At 34.0% G+C, this 16,270-nt stretch overlaps 2 protein-coding genes across 2 annotated transcripts; both read left to right on the forward strand.

Moving 5' to 3' along the window:
- Nucleotides 1–4,059: 4,059 nt before the first annotated feature.
- On the forward strand, nt 4,060–4,853 carry LOC124459837. The gene is made up of 3 exons (XM_047009584.1): nt 4,060–4,446; nt 4,525–4,678; nt 4,744–4,853. Exons 1-3 carry the CDS (start codon nt 4,060–4,062, stop codon nt 4,851–4,853), a joined length of 651 nt encoding a protein of 216 aa, XP_046865540.1.
- Nucleotides 4,854–11,953: 7,100 nt separating this feature from the next.
- LOC6641018 lies at nt 11,954–15,645 on the forward strand. The gene is made up of 4 exons (XM_015178678.3): nt 11,954–12,184; nt 14,753–14,943; nt 15,003–15,280; nt 15,350–15,645. Exons 1-4 carry the CDS (start codon nt 12,133–12,135, stop codon nt 15,615–15,617), a joined length of 789 nt encoding a protein of 262 aa, XP_015034164.1. The 5' UTR covers nt 11,954–12,132; the 3' UTR covers nt 15,618–15,645.
- Nucleotides 15,646–16,270: the final 625 nt, after the last annotated feature.

Here is a 16,270-nt window from a genome sequence, read left to right on the forward strand (position 1 = left end):
TAGTCGAGCAACTGCAATAATTTCGGCGGCGGTAAAAAAAAAACGAAATAAAGTTGGTGTGTGGCTAATTCGAAGCCCATATATATATAAAGTGAAAAAAAATATAAAAATATAAAGTTGGTGTGTGGCGTATTCGAAGCCGTAATATCGAAAAAAGTGAACTATATGTAGTTGCAAGTCGGCAACTACCAACAGCAGCAGAGCAACAAGAAAGCTGCAAAGAAGAAACTGAAGAACGTGCAGTGGCAGTATAAGAAATTCTGGTGCGATGTCCGGCACCGGTACCGCCTGAGCCCATAGGCCCTGGACAACAGCAGCTGAGCGACGACACAGTAAAAAAAAAAAACGGCAAACTCTACCCATTGGCGGACAAGCAGCAGCGAACAGGATCATCAGATAAGAAATTAATTAAAATAGTTATAAGTATTTGCATATTTACATATTTTATTAATTTCATTATATAATTATATCGATATCCTATAAGATAAAAATGTTCACTAATAAGGCTGCAAAAGTGTTGGAGAAGCAGGCAGAGTTACATACCAGGTTAAGGCAGTCAGAAGCACTAGACCCTACAAACATAACTAGCAAAGTTGTAGAGGAAGTAAAAGAGATAAGGAATCAATGGATACCTAATAACAAAAAATTGATCCAAACTGCTCCAAATTTCGATCATGATTATTTCAGAAATAAAATACATGAAGAAGCATTAACGATAGTTGCCAAAATTATAGCCATAGGAGAGGCAGAAAAACCACGCACTAGTAAGTCAGTGTGCGTTGAAGCGGAGGCAAACATGTCAGAGATAGTTGATGATAGCATAGGAGAGTCGCGCGGGAATGCGGCCTCCAGTAATGAAAACCCTACGGTTAACCAGGAGATATTTATGGATAGAGTCCGACAGCTCCACGAATATTTGGAGGTAGTAGAGTTGAAGTCAACAGGCAATGGGACATGGATATTATATATTAATAAAATTAACTATTTATGGGAGAAAGTTCAGGCATGTCAAGTATTAACAAGTGATGCAAAAATTAAGAATATTATGGATGATTTACAATTTGATGTTCGAAATTCATTGTCAATGCTAGAAATGAAAATGAGCAATAAGGAAAATGGTAAGATTGAGAATGTAACCGTGAGAGGCGAACTACCGGTGTTGCCAAAGATTCAGGTACCCACATTCTCTGGAGAGCCAAGAGAATGGGACCTGTTTGTAGAGTTATTTGCAGAATTAATTGAGAATAGAGAGGGTTTAAGTCTTAGTCTTAAATTCAATTATTTAAAATCCGCATTAAAGGGAGAAGCAAGGAGCATGGTAGCTCATCTGTTGTCAGGTTCAGCTGACAACTATAGTGCCGCTTGGGAACTGTTAACCAAGCGGTATGAAAATAATCGGAGGGTATTTTCCGAACAATTAAGTCGGATCGTTGATTTACCGATGATCAACAATGAATCCGCAAAAAGTGTAAAAGGAGTGATTGACATAGTTAATGAGTCAATACACTTAATTAAAATAAAAGCAAATTCATCCGATGAAGTTGACGTAATATTCGCTCAACACATACTTCGAAAATTTGATAGAGAGGCTCTGCAATTGTATGAGAGCCAAATTAGAAAAACAAGGGAAATTCAAAAGCTATCTGATGTCATGGAATACTTGGAGCAAAGATATTGCTCGTTAAGTGCCATGAGCAAAGAAGAGAAAAAACCGCTAAATTATGCGGAATTCGAAGCTAAATGTCCGATTTGCAAAATTGCCGGGCATAAAGCGTATAAGTGCTATAAGTTTAAAGGATTGACACCTACAGAAAGGTATGAAACAGCCAAAAAAGTACAGCTTTGCACAAGATGCTTGAATCATTCAAGCAAAAAAGTGTGCACTAATGAAATGGTCTGTTCATTGTGCAGTAAGGGACACCATACCTTACTCCATTTTGAAGAAAAACAGGAGAGTATTAATACTTGTGTAACGGCACAACCAACACTGTTGGCCACAGCTGTAATACAAGTAAAAAATGTAAATGGGGGATATAAGACTCTAAGAGCCCTTATTGATTGTGGTTCACAGAGCACCATTTTGTCCGAAGAGGCCGCTCGAATATTAAACTTACCTAAAATTGAACAAAATACAGAAATAAGTAGCGTGTCCTCAATAAAAGCCAAAAAATCAAAATATAAGGTAAAAATAGATCTAAAGACGCGAAATCCCTGGAAAAAACATCTTAAGGTAGAGGCAATTGTGTTGCCAAAGTTAATGGAAGCTCTTCCATTAAAAATAGCAATCGTAGATATGTCAAAATGGCAAACTTATGTGCTAGCTGACCCTACCTTTAATAAACCGGGTAAGGTTGATTTAATAATGGGGGTAAGCGTATATACGCAAATCTTAAAAGGAGGAATTACAAAAATTGATGGCCTGCTAGGTCAAAACACTCAATTTGGTTGGATCGTCTCGGGATGCACCAAATCAAATCAGAATAAATCTGTAGTGGCAACGACAATAGATGTCACAGGTTTTAAAGAACGTTGGGAGAACAAAAAAGGTAAATGTCAAAATAAAAAAAATACAATGCCAAACAAACGCAACAACAAAACTCAAAAAATAAGTTTATGGCCCCCGGCAGGTAAAGTAAAAACTGGGGAAGAAAAATTATATATCCCAGAGCCAATACAAAAAAGGAATGTTCCAATGGCAATGGTAGAAATAGATAAAGATAATTTAAAGAATAATGTCAAAAAAGATTCCGTTCAAAAATTGTCCGAGTCTGTATTAGAAAAAGAACAGGTATTGCAAAATAAAGGGACAACATTAAAGCAGAATAACCGCTCAAAGTTCAGCTATCAGCGAAATGTCAAAACAGTGGAGCAAAATCCAGATTGGCTTAAACCGATAGGTAGAAGTGGTAGGTCTTTAAAGTGTACACCATATAAAAAGGCAAGAAGTCAACACAGTAATACACATCAGGAGTGGGTAGATATCCAGAAACAGAAATTGTTAAGCATTGGGCGATATTACTAATTTGCCAAATATAATATAAAATACAGTCGAAGCCAATTTAGTAAACCATACGGCAGAATATGAAAGAATAGGAAGTCAGTTCAACATGTAGCTTTTATGCTTCTCTAACAACAATTATCTTACTAATGATAATATTAAAAATAATAATTTGTTTAAGACAACTTAATAAAAATAAAAGTATCCAAATCGTCGCATTTGGCTGCCCTTTGCAGAATGTTTAAGATTAAACATCGTGTCCATCTGAAGCGGCTTCACCAAATCAGATGTACCAAGAAATATACACAACGAAACAAAAACATAACACAAAAATTAATCTTAAAGATTCATATGACAATTATTGCTTAAAACCAAACAAAACATGCGTCCACACTCTGTGGGAAAGCACTCAAGATTTTAAGAACGGCGCAATATCAAGTCGCCAACGCTGTGCATGATATAAACAAGCATTAATATAAACATTAGAGTAAGCATTTTTAAGAACAATTGTCGCCTCTTAGAGTCTAAGAATTCTTTGATGTACACAAGACGTTTGTTAATAAAATCAGTTCATATTTTGAATTCAAGTGATGAAGTTGGGCTTTCAGTTTTTGCGGTGCTGAACCCCTATTCACGAAAGGTGTTCTCCGATGAGATGATTGATGCGCACAATATGGACGGGACAAGTGGCAAGTCCAGGTTGCGAAATTACCCAAGAATTATGGAATGTTTACTGGGTAAGTAATTTAATATAACATTTAGCTCCTTTTATTTTAAACGTTCATATTTTTCATATTTTCAGAAGCGGTCCAGTTAAACTGTAATGGCGGGCGGGCAATAGATGAACTGCGAGGAGCTTGGCATTCAGCCAAGAATGCTATTATACAGACGCGGAATAGGCATAGAAGATAAATGAATATTTAAAAAAAAAAAAATATGTGTACAAATTATTTTTATGGTTGTGTTGCTATGTTGTCGCTAATGTTGCTCCCAATGTTAGCACCAACGTAGTTTCAGTCAACAACGACCTGGGGAAGGATATTGAAGATCTTCGGGTGAAGATGAGCAATTTGGTTGCAGTCAACAACGACCTGGCGAAGGAAGTTGAAGATCTTCGGGTGAAGATGAGCAATATGGTTGCAGTCAACAACGACCTGGCGAAGGAAAATGAAGATCTTCGGGTGAAGATGAGAAATATGGTTGCAGTCAACAACGACCTGGCGAAGGAAAATGAAGATCTTCGGGTGAAGTTGAGTAATGTCGTGGCGGACATAACAGAGCTGCGGGAAAAGGTTGACTCCATTGCCGCGGATCAGGGCGCCATAAAAGAGGTCTTGACCGAGGCTGCAGACCAAAGACAGGCGCCCGAAACACCTTTTCCGCTAAAATCTCCTGCGGAGATGCGGCATTTGGAGTCAACCATTACTCCAGATAACCAAAGATCCCATGTAAGTATTATTATTTAAAAATTTAAACTGCATAATTTGTAAAATTTTGGTTATAATTTATATTTATTATACTTCCAGGTCACTGAAATGTCGCGTATTTTGGGTCAAGCACATCTAAGAAGGTCCATACGAAAGGTGTTCTCCGATGAGATGATTGATGCGCACAATATGGACGGGACACGTGGCAAGTCCAGGTTGCGAAATTACCCAAGAATTATGGAATGTTTACTGGGTAAGTAATTTAATATAACATTTAGCTCCTTTTATTTTAAACGTTCATATTTTTCATATTTTCAGAAGCGGTCCAGTTAAACTGTAATGGCGGGCGGGCAATAGATGAACTGCGAGGAGCTTGGCATTCAGCCAAGAATGCTATTATACAGACGCGGAATAGGCATAGAAGATAAATGAATATTTAAAAAAAAAAAATATGTGTACAAATTATTTTTATGGTTGTGTTGCTATGTTGTCGCTAATGTTGCTCCCAATGTTAGCACCAACGTTGTTTCAGTCAACAACGACCTGGGGAAGGATATTGAAGATCTTCGGGTGAAGATGAGCAATTTGGTTGCAGTCAACAACGACCTGGCGAAGGAAGTTGAAGATCTTCGGGTGAAGATGAGCAATATGGTTGCAGTCAACAACGACCTGGCGAAGGAAAATGAAGATCTTCGGGTGAAGATGAGAAATATGGTTGCAGTCAACAACGACCTGGCGAAGGAAAATGAAGATCTTCGGGTGAAGTTGAGTAATGTCGTGGCGGACATAACAGAGCTGCGGGAAAAGGTTGACTCCATTGCCGCGGATCAGGGCGCCATAAAAGAGGTCTTGACCGAGGCTGCAGACCAAAGACAGGCGCCCGAAACACCTTTTCCGCTAAAATCTCCTGCGGAGATGCGGCATTTGGAGTCAACCATTACTCCAGATAACCAAAGATCCCATGTAAGTATTATTATTTAAAAATTTAAACTGCATAATTTGTAAAATTTTGGTTATAATTTATATTTATTATACTTCCAGGTCACTGAAATGTCGCGTATTTTGGGTCAAGCACATCTAAGAAGGTCCATACGAAAGGTGTTCTCCGATGAGATGATTGATGCGCACAATATGGACGGGACACGTGGCAAGTCCAGGTTGCGAAATTACCCAAGAATTATAGAATGTTTACTGGGTAAGTAATTTAATATAACATTTAGCTCCTTTTATTTTAAACGTTCATATTTTTCATATTTTCAGAAGCGGTCCAGTTAAACTGTAATGGCGGGCGGGCAATAGATGAACTGCGAGGAGCTTGGCATTCAGCCAAGAATGCTATTATACAGACGCGGAATAGGCATAGAAGATAAATGAATATTTAAAAAAAAAAAAATATGTGTACAAATTATTTTTATGGTTGTGTTGCTATGTTGTCGCTAATGTTGCTCCCAATGTTAGCACCAACGTTGTTTCAGTCAACAACGACCTGGGGAAGGATATTGAAGATCTTCGGGTGAAGATGAGCAATTTGGTTGCAGTCAACAACGACCTGGCGAAGGAAGTTGAAGATCTTCGGGTGAAGATGAGCAATATGGTTGCAGTCAACAACGACCTGGCGAAGGAAAATGAAGATCTTCGGGTGAAGATGAGAAATATGGTTGCAGTCAACAACGACCTGGCGAAGGAAGTTGAAGATCTTCGGGTGAAGATGAACAATATCGTGGCGGACATGGCAGAGCTGCGGGAAAAGGTTGACTCCATTGCCGCGGATCAGGTCGACATTAAAGAGGTCTTGAAGACCATAGCGGAGGCTGTAGTCGAAAGACCGGCGCCCGAAACATCCTATCCGCTAAAATCTCTTGCGGACATGCGGCATTTGGAGTCAACTATTACTCCAGATAACCCCGGATCCCATGTAAGTATTATTATTTAAAATTTCGGTAATAAGGTCACTGAGTTGTCGCGAATTTTGTATCAAGCCCATCTCAGAAAGTCGATCAAAAAAATTAAGTGCAACGAAATAATTGATGGGCACAATTTGGGCATGGGGTAAGTCCAGACAGAGGATGATCAGCATCAACAGCCGAGCCTTTCTAAGCATTTTCGTTTGTCCTGATGAACACGTAGATCTTGGACATTATACTAGTCACCAGATTGGGTATGTAAAAAGCCACCGAATTCGGTACGTACACTTGTTTAGTATGATGATAAATGTTCAACATTTTTGCCACGCTCACATTCGCCCCCAGAATAAGAAAAAACAAATTTTCGGTGACTATCGTAATTAAATTTGGGACACAAAATAGTTCTATTTTTTTCTACCAGCACATCAAATTTTTTTTTAAAATCGGACTTAAAATAGTTAAGTTATGCATATTAATGTTTTTTTTTAGGTGTGCCATAATAGCGGAGTTAGAGTTTGCGTTGCGGCTTATGCATACAAACATTTGGTCTTCGAAATCAAAAATAATTTTTAACTTTTTTACTTTCAATTTAGTAAAACATTGAAAAAGTTAAGTTGGTCTTACCAGGATTGAGAGTCGATGAATTTGTAAGATTTTGAAATCATAGGCAGCACAAAAAATGGTGAGGAGCTCTATCATAAACAGACTGCTAGAAAACTGTGGGTGGTAGTGGCCATCCCATATCTTTAAAGCTAAAAGTATTTGGGAATTCAAATGGCAAACTTGCAACTACCAATTCCACCTACTTTTATTTGCATACTCTCTGGCGCTATCAGTGTAAATTAATTTCTCCTCAATTAGTGTAAAAAGCTTCTTTTTAATTATCTATATAATTAACTGACTTTTGTGTTGCCTATTGTTTATAACATTTTAAATTAAAAATAATTATTAAATACCTTTAATTAACTTTGAAAAGGTCCAAAAATGTAGGCAATAATTTAAAGAAATTCATAAATATCCAAATAAGTATTGACATAATTGACAAAAATAATAAAAAACGTTTCAATTAAACTCCAGTTCTTGATAAAATTAAAAAAAAAATTCATACGGGACATATTACAAATTTTTTAAATTGGCACCGCCAGGAGTCGAACCTAGGATATTTAGGTTTGTCGGCATAATGTTTTTTTCCTTTTTCTATCACTTTTTTATTTTTCGACCCATGACAGCAATAAGAAATGGTCATCCGATCTTAATGTTAATGAAATTTGGCGTAGTCATTAAAAGGTATATTAAACTGACAAATTTTAATTTTTATGACAATGGTTAGCAAAAAACTATTTTTCGTTAGCATTGAAGAAAACAAATTCTGTTGTCATTAGCGTCGAAATTAAAAAGTAATGCAAGATTTGTACCTCAAATTAAATTAAATAATGGTAATTTTTTTTCTCCCAATGTTATTATATTGTTTTCTAGCTTTTACATTTTTTTTTCAAAATTGTTTTTTATTTTTCCTTAATTTCAGAGACAAGGAGTGAAAAAATTGTGTTGGTCTGCGCTAAATATATTTGAAAAACTCTACAGATCCTTAAAAACTCTTGATTTTGCGACTCTGTAACTTTGCCAAATTTAGACCGATTTTTAAAAGTTATGCTTTTAAAATTTCAAATTCGAATTTTATTCTCGTAAATTTTCAACAATCTTAATCTCTTCAAACGAAGCAAAAAATGCTAAAGAATCGCAAAATATTTCAATAAACCTTCACACATGAATTTAATCAATTTTTGGCGTATTTGAAAAATTGAAACGTTTGTTCTCAAGTTAGAATAATGCCTTTCAATCTACATTAAAATCTAAATAAATGAATTTTTTATCGATTACACTGAAAATTTTTATTTTTTTGTACATTATTTTTTTCAAATATCCAAGTCTTTTTTGAAATATATGTATGTACTTAATTCTGATTATAAGTCTAATAGTCTGCGCCTTTCATGTTTAGAATCGGTGAGAAAATGGCCGACATACAATCTAAAAACCAATCCAGAATGAGCAAAAATTCATGTTTGAAAAATTCTAAATGGCTTAATTTTGCATTGTTTCGATCATGCCGAAGTTTGTTTACCCTTTCAAGTAACGAGTCATCTAAAAAGTCGCATTCCCGCGAAAGAACGGATTATAGAACAGATATATAATATAGTTATCGGATGTTGGCAAAAGTTTCAGGACTAATAGATTATTATTATTATTAATTAACTTATGTACATATGTATTATCTATTTTGGTGATAATCGCAGTAGAATTTGTATGAATGAAATCACTTAAATTAAGTCAGAAGTCAGATAAAGCAATAGAGAAATTTATTAAGAAATTGAATATGAGGTCAAGACTATACAATATATGTATGTACTTTATATGGTCAGAGATGGTTAGTTCTATTCGTTGCACACTTCTCCCCAAATTAATGTACCCTTTTTTGTAACTGCATAATAACAACAACAACAATGCACGGAAAATGAATAAACAAAATGGCGCGCGCCAAAACGGTAAACTAAAACAACAAAGATTTAGTTTTTTCTCTCCTTCTTTCCCTTTCTTCGCGAGCCAAAAACATAGAGTGTACTCAGGCCTAACCAACATTACCAAATTGTTCGAATTTTTTATAATTAACGTTATATAAATACATGTAACTAATAAACTTACAATTAGAATATTCTTCCCGCTTAAGTCATCATTATCCCTTGAGGCGAATTCCCTTGGAATGGCAATAATTTAAACTTTATTGAAAATAGATTAGACTATGGAACACTAAATACTTTAAGCCAAAAAGTGCATTTTATAATTACTTTAATTTTTTTTTAATAGAGAGACAATCATTACATAATTTTAATCAAGGTAAACGATTCTATCAAGTTCCAAACAACTTTAATTGTTCATATATTTGTATTGTGTTTGTTGCATCTGACTAACTAATTATATGTTATTGTTGGTCATTGTCAATTTTGTTGTAATTATATAAGCACCTAAAGGTAGATAAGCATTGGTATTTATTCTATTTTTTTATCACAGTTTCTAGCACTTAAAATAATGAAAATTTATATAAATTTATTTAGAATTTTAACAGAGTTACGGTTTTAAAAAGTAACAATTATTGTTAATTATTTGTTATGCATATATTTGAATACTCCTGGATGCCAGAAGCCAAGACCAAGAATTGAATCATTTGTTAGTCTGCGCCTTTTATGTTTGCATGGTCAATAACCCACTAAAATTAGTTCAAGCTACTTTTAGTTTAGTTCATTTGTCCATATTTATTTGTCTAACAATATAGTTAGCGTCAGAAGAACTTTGTTTTCATTCATTTATTGTTTTTATTAAAACTATATTTTTATTAACTGTTCATTTGTTTGCGACTGAAATGTAAAATCAAAAATTTGCATTTGATATGTAAAAATAGAATTTTAGAAAATATTCTTTCATTTGTTTTTATTTTACAAATGATCGTCATTTATATCGTCTTTCATTGATACCTAGGCCTAAACATTTAAACAAGTCAGACAACCACTAATTATACGTATATGTACTACATTTAATGCCGTTTTGTAAGAACGAAACCTGACTGCAAGTGGCTGAAATAATCTCACGCCTTCCTCTTCCTTGTCTGTAATGGATTAAAATACATTTACATACCGACCATATCGTATTCGGTAGTGTATAGTTTTGTAAAACAATAGTGAAATGTCTTTAAAATAAACTAACGGAATCAAAAACTTCAATATATAACAATGTAGTCACATTATGTGACACTATCGGCCTTCGTGAGGTGCCGCTTTTTTGCTATACCCTGTAACAATTGAATAAAGAGTTTATCCATGTCGTTTAAATTAATCTAACAAGGAAACTATTTAAGCACACAATTTAAGCCCTTTTACTAAATCAGAAAGATATCTACTTTTATATTAAATTTTAACGGAAAATAAGGAACTCGACGTGGAATTTTATTTACTTTCTTACATTTTTCGAAGAACAAGTTCTTTGCTTTAAATTGATTTCCAAGGAAAAGCTTACAACAATATCCGAATTTTAATGTAGATTTTCCAAAAATATTTTGAATAAATGTTTGGGAAGATTTTTTATTCTTTTGCACCTTTAGAAGGAACAGCGAAAACATTGTTGAAATATTTTATCATATTAATACATATATTAACCAATAAATTGCTGAAATTTGTTCAAAAAGTTACGTGGAAGTCAAGAAATCATTAGAAATCAAATCAGAGTATACCAAGAGTTATAAATTTTACTTGGACAATATTAAAACTGGGCCAGCAAATTTACCACCTATTATTTCATCATGTTAGGTTTATTTATCTATATCTCAGTGCCGGATTAGCCATATATTAAGATTAGCAAATGGCGGCGGCCTCTCAGCGCTGTTAAAAAATCTATGATCACTGAAAACTTTAATTTTAAAAATTGAATTTCTAAAAGAAATATTTCGTTTCAATAAATTTTAGTTTTAATTACATGAACTTCCAATTTAGTTAATTTTTGGGGTATTTAAAAAATTAAAATTTTTTATTTTCAAGTTAGAATACTGCTTTTCAATCTGCAGATATAACTTCTTAAAATTGATTAGAAATTGACTAAAATACAGTATAAAAAAAGGCAGATTTTTATTCATATTGAAAAGTTACTTTCTAATTTGCATGAAGAACTCGTCCTTTGCCTTAGCTAATGTATTAGCTAAATATAGGGATATTTAGTAATGAATTGCAGTAATGGTGGCGCAGTAAATAGGCTGGAATAAAGGGTATAGCCAAGTCGTTGCCCTAGCTTTCTTATAAAATACATATGTACATTTAGATTTGTACTTAAGTTGTATGGTTATGGTATCTAATTTCTATACACCTACGATTATAGTTATATATACATAGTAAGTACATATACATACATACATATATAGTTATGTATGTGGAAAACTTTATATGCCACCTCAGCCTAAAGGGTTATGTTCGTGCTCTATTGTATTCTGTTTTTTCTTTCGCTTTTTTCTAAACCACCGAGTTGGAACCAACCACTTTGGGTTTAACTGGCCTCAGACAGAAGAGAAAGACTAAGGCAATGCTCTGACATTGTTATATACTATAGTCTATAACACATGTGCATTATTTGTTGTACTCCGGTATGTATGTATATTAGAATGATCGTGATGAAAACGAATGTATCTTTCATTTGGGGTCCCCCACCTTCGGGTTGTCCTGGGTGAACGTGTGTTTTCCGCTTAATCATATCCACAGAGGGCCCACTGAGAGATAGCAGAACACAAAAAAGTAACTGACTATTCCAAAGAGAAGCGTGGGGGATCACCGAAGCGGAAAGTCCAACCCCCAAATATTGCAGCAGCTGCAAAACAAACGCGTACAAGTGGCACGGGCTACAGTAGCTACCAAGTGAATTCGTGTGTGTCTCTCTCTGTGTGTATATGTGTGGTGTGCACACCACCTTTATGTGTGTTTTGAGTGTATCTTGCGATCAGCAGGCCGGCACACACTCTGTTGTTGGTTTGTGCTTGGTGGGTTGTTTTTCTTTTTTCAATTCTCTTCTTGCGCTCTTTGGCGACGCGTTTGGTCGATCCTCGCTGCGGCCAGAAAAAAGACATACAACGTTCAGTTTCAGTCGTGATATATCAGACATTTGTGCTTGACCATGCAGAGAGCACTCTGAAATTGTTATATGTATATGTACATATATAAACGGATTTGTGAAAGTTGTGCAAATAATAAAAGTGTTTAAAACTTAATTCAAAATGCTGCAACGTTCAATAGTTTTCTTTATAGTGATTGCCTGGATTCAAACAGGTACAAAAAAAATTCATTTCAATCAACCAAAAAAATTATGAATTATGTGAAAAGTTTTGGCAACCTATTTATAAATTAAGAAATGAAATCATTTCGCCGCGTGAATAATACGTACGAAATATATAACAGATATATACGTACACATGTACATATATGTATATGAAAGCTTTTGCACATAAACATTTGAAAACTAAACGAAAACGAAAAGAAAAACTGAAAAACAAAACGAAAATGTGAATTATATATATGTACATCGATCTATGTATAGAGTGATAACACGGACCTTCAAACAGTTTTCAAATGAATTTGCCACCTGTTTCTACAAAATCTTTCAAGTTTCGATATTCTGTGTTAAATCGAAGAAAAAAGTGTAGTTAATAATTTACTAAAACTGGAGAATATTTACTTGGCTTAAATACCATAACTGAAATGTGAATGTATACAATGATTTGTGTCTAATTTTAAATGTATTAGGCATCTGTTTTTGTTTTTTTGCACAAAAAAGTTTCTCTCTTTTCTTTATTTTCATTAATAAAAGCTTCAAAGTCAATGAATACATGTGCCAAATAGAAATTACCATACATATAAAACCATGTTCCATTTGAGTTAGATAAAAAATGTTCAGTTCATATAAGTAATACATCAAAAGGAAATTTTCCATAGTCTATCAGTTCTTTATGCTTTCATATGTGAGGTCATGTGATCGACAGATGAAGGACACTTTTGTATATTTCAAAATATTTAAATTTAGTTTCATTTTTTTGCATTTATTATACGTATACTAATGAGGCTTTCTGTAACAATAAAAAAACAAACACAACACGGACGCAGAAACGGTAAACTGGGAAGAATAATTTATAAAATTAACGATTAACTATTTGCCCCTATTAACTTTTTCTTGAATACTTTTAAATAAAGCTGATAATAAATTTGGTCATCATTTTTTAATAATTAGCAAAATATAGAAATATCTTACAACAAAAACGAAAGTGAAATCAGAAAATTGTTCTTAACAATAGCATAAGAACAATATACAATAGGATATATATATGTACATATATACTGTAAGACCCAATATCTAGTCAATGTACTTTTGTAACATAAAGTAGGCGTAGTATGTACCGTATGTTGTGTACTTCTTCATTCTATGGTCTTCCGATCTCTCGAATTTTCTGCTGTCCTAAACTTACGGGAGAGGCCGTCAATATGTCAATTTGTATACCATATATATTTACCCGGTATATTTATTTTGGCCAAAAGTCTGCAACTCATGAAAGGCATTTCCGACCATACAAAGTATACATATTATTGATCAGCACGAAGAGATCTTCTCTTAGACAGTATGATCTACAAAGCTGAAATTTCGTGGGCTTCTATATACTTTATTTGTATATCTCGGATTCAACCAGATCAGATCACTATATCCTATAGCTCCCATATAAACGGCAGTCACAAACAGTTACATTTTTTAAAACTTTTTTTGTTTTTAAGATATTGCCATAAAAATTAATTTTTTTTTTTGTATATATTAATGACTGTACCAAATTTGATCAAGATCGGCTGCCTATATCATATAGCTCCTAAATGAACAATCGATCGAAAACAGTGACTTTTATCGATAAATTTCATACTTTTGAAGCAAATGTCATAAAAATTTATATTTCTTAGTTTAACATAGCTATTAATGACTGTGCTAAAATTTGTTCAAACATTAGGCTATAGATAAGGAAAGAGTAACTAAAAACTTGCAATGGAATTCAAACTTTGGCGCGGTCGAAGTTAGCCCCGGTCCTCTGTTTTTTTTATATATTCTTTATCGAATTCTCTTTTACCCGTGACGGTAGAAAAAATCCATTAGGAATAAAGTCTAATAATTCGATTCTGCCCTGATCATATATTCTAGGTGCAACATATCCCAATCTTTCATAAGTGAATAACAAATTTTAATTGAAAGAAAACGTCTTATGAAATTAATTACAACTATTCATAAAGATTTGTTGGTTTTGCTTTTTGGTGTCAAGGTAATATAATAAGCGTTCTCAAGCTTAAAAGATTTTGGGCAACAGAATTGTTTATTAGAATTTTGTTTAGTCTCAATTGCTGTAAACATCCGCTGATTTGTGTACTTAAGGGGAGTGAAGTTGTGTGGATGTAAGGAGTGGCGGATATTTTCCTATATGACATAGTCCTTATGTTTGGTATTTCTTCTTACGAATGACACATGTAGCTTCCGAAATATCAGATAGAGAGACATATATCATAATATATTTCATGCTTTTTAAACTTAAAGTTTAAAACAACATAAATCTTTTATTATACCATGCACGCATACAGTGAAATGATTAAAGTCAATGTCAAAATGTGTGCAGGCAAAATCAAGCTTTTCCGACGCCATATAATACATAATTATCTATATTCTTGTATGCGCTTTGTGACTTCCAATGAGTTTTTTCATCTAAAAGAGTCATTTGTTGTTTATATTTTTATATAATAGAAGTACTTTTTTTTAAGTTATTAATTATTAGTATGAAACTTAGTCTAAATTACTTTTCATTTATACTAATTTAGGTGGATTATGCCTGCCAATCAGAGAAGAAGAGGAACCTGTGGTGATTGAATTACAAAATGAAGAGATGCAGCCCACTGTATTGGATTGTGATTACACCTTAAATGACACAGACTCGTTTTTGACAGTGAAATGGTTCAGAGATGACAAAACCATTTATCAATGGATACGTGGATCTCCGCCTGCTCCAATAGTATGTTAAATTGTAACTATATATTATCATGTTTTAAATATCTCTTTCCAACCCCTTAGCCGGATTATAAAAATGATATTGATAGCTCCTATGAAAGCTCTACGGATCCAAATAAGAGATATAGCTCTTTGGCTCTGATTAATCCAACTATAGACACAACGGGTGATTACAAATGTGTTGTGCAGACGGGTACGGAAACCATTACCATTCATCAACGGGTCCAGGTGATTGATGTCAGGAATTACACATTGAATCTATATCACAATAAGATACATAATGAAACTCAATTGGAGTGTAAGGTCTCAAATGTCTTTCCAAAGCCTACATTGACTATTACGTAAGTTACGAACTTGAATCTTGATCTGGGACAATTAAAACCTATCTTTATACTCTTTCTACTTGACAGATCGAATGATGAAGACGTCGTCAAAGTGGTGACCAACGATCCTCAAGAGAACGAAGATGGTTACTTTAATGCAACGACTGTTGTGGCTGTCTATGATAATGATGATGATGCCGATTCCTATCAGTGTGTGGTTTCCTTTAAGGGTTATTCCAAAAATTTAACTACCACAGAAACATCATCTTCGGATGGAAGTTTAATTGATTTCAAATTGTATCGATTAGGCTGGTTTTTATGCTATTTGCTTGCAATTCAAATAGCAATATTTTAATTATAAATGTGTTAATATTTGTTGTTTAGTAATTAATAACTCGTTGTTTTTTGTTTAGGCTTGGTACCTCATATATAATTTAAGAATTGGTACAGTAAATACATAACTATTAAACTAAATAAGTCCATATGCCTGATAGGGCTGTAATAAACTTTTCTTTCTTTGCGTTATTCACGGAATCAGTAGGCCAACTGGAACAACTCGTTTATTAAGCGATGCAACCATCCTAGACCCTTCCACCACACATTTTTTCTTGCTTTTCTTTTATTTCCGGATGTGTAGTCACAGTTTGGTTTGGTGACAATTATACATACATACATACATACATCACCACAGTGGCCCCTAATGATTGTTCTTTAAACTTTTTATACCATTCACGCATAGTGTGAAATGGTCTATTAAAATCGTCAAAATGTCTGTAACAGGCAGAAGGAAGCTTTTCCAACACCACAAAGGATATATATTTTTGATCAGGCAGAAGGAAGCTTTTCCAACACCACAAAGGATATTCCTGAAAAAGTCATCGATGTCATTTCTGAAAAAGTCATCCATGACATTTCTCATAAAGTCATCCATGACAATTCTGAAAAAGTCATTGATGACATTTCTGAAAAAGTCATCCATGACATTTCTCATAAAGTCATCGATGACAA

The sequence above is a fragment of the Drosophila willistoni genome (genome assembly GCF_018902025.1).
Source record: "Drosophila willistoni isolate 14030-0811.24 chromosome 2L unlocalized genomic scaffold, UCI_dwil_1.1 Seg168, whole genome shotgun sequence".
Classification (NCBI taxonomy): Eukaryota; Metazoa; Arthropoda; class Insecta; order Diptera; family Drosophilidae; genus Drosophila; species Drosophila willistoni.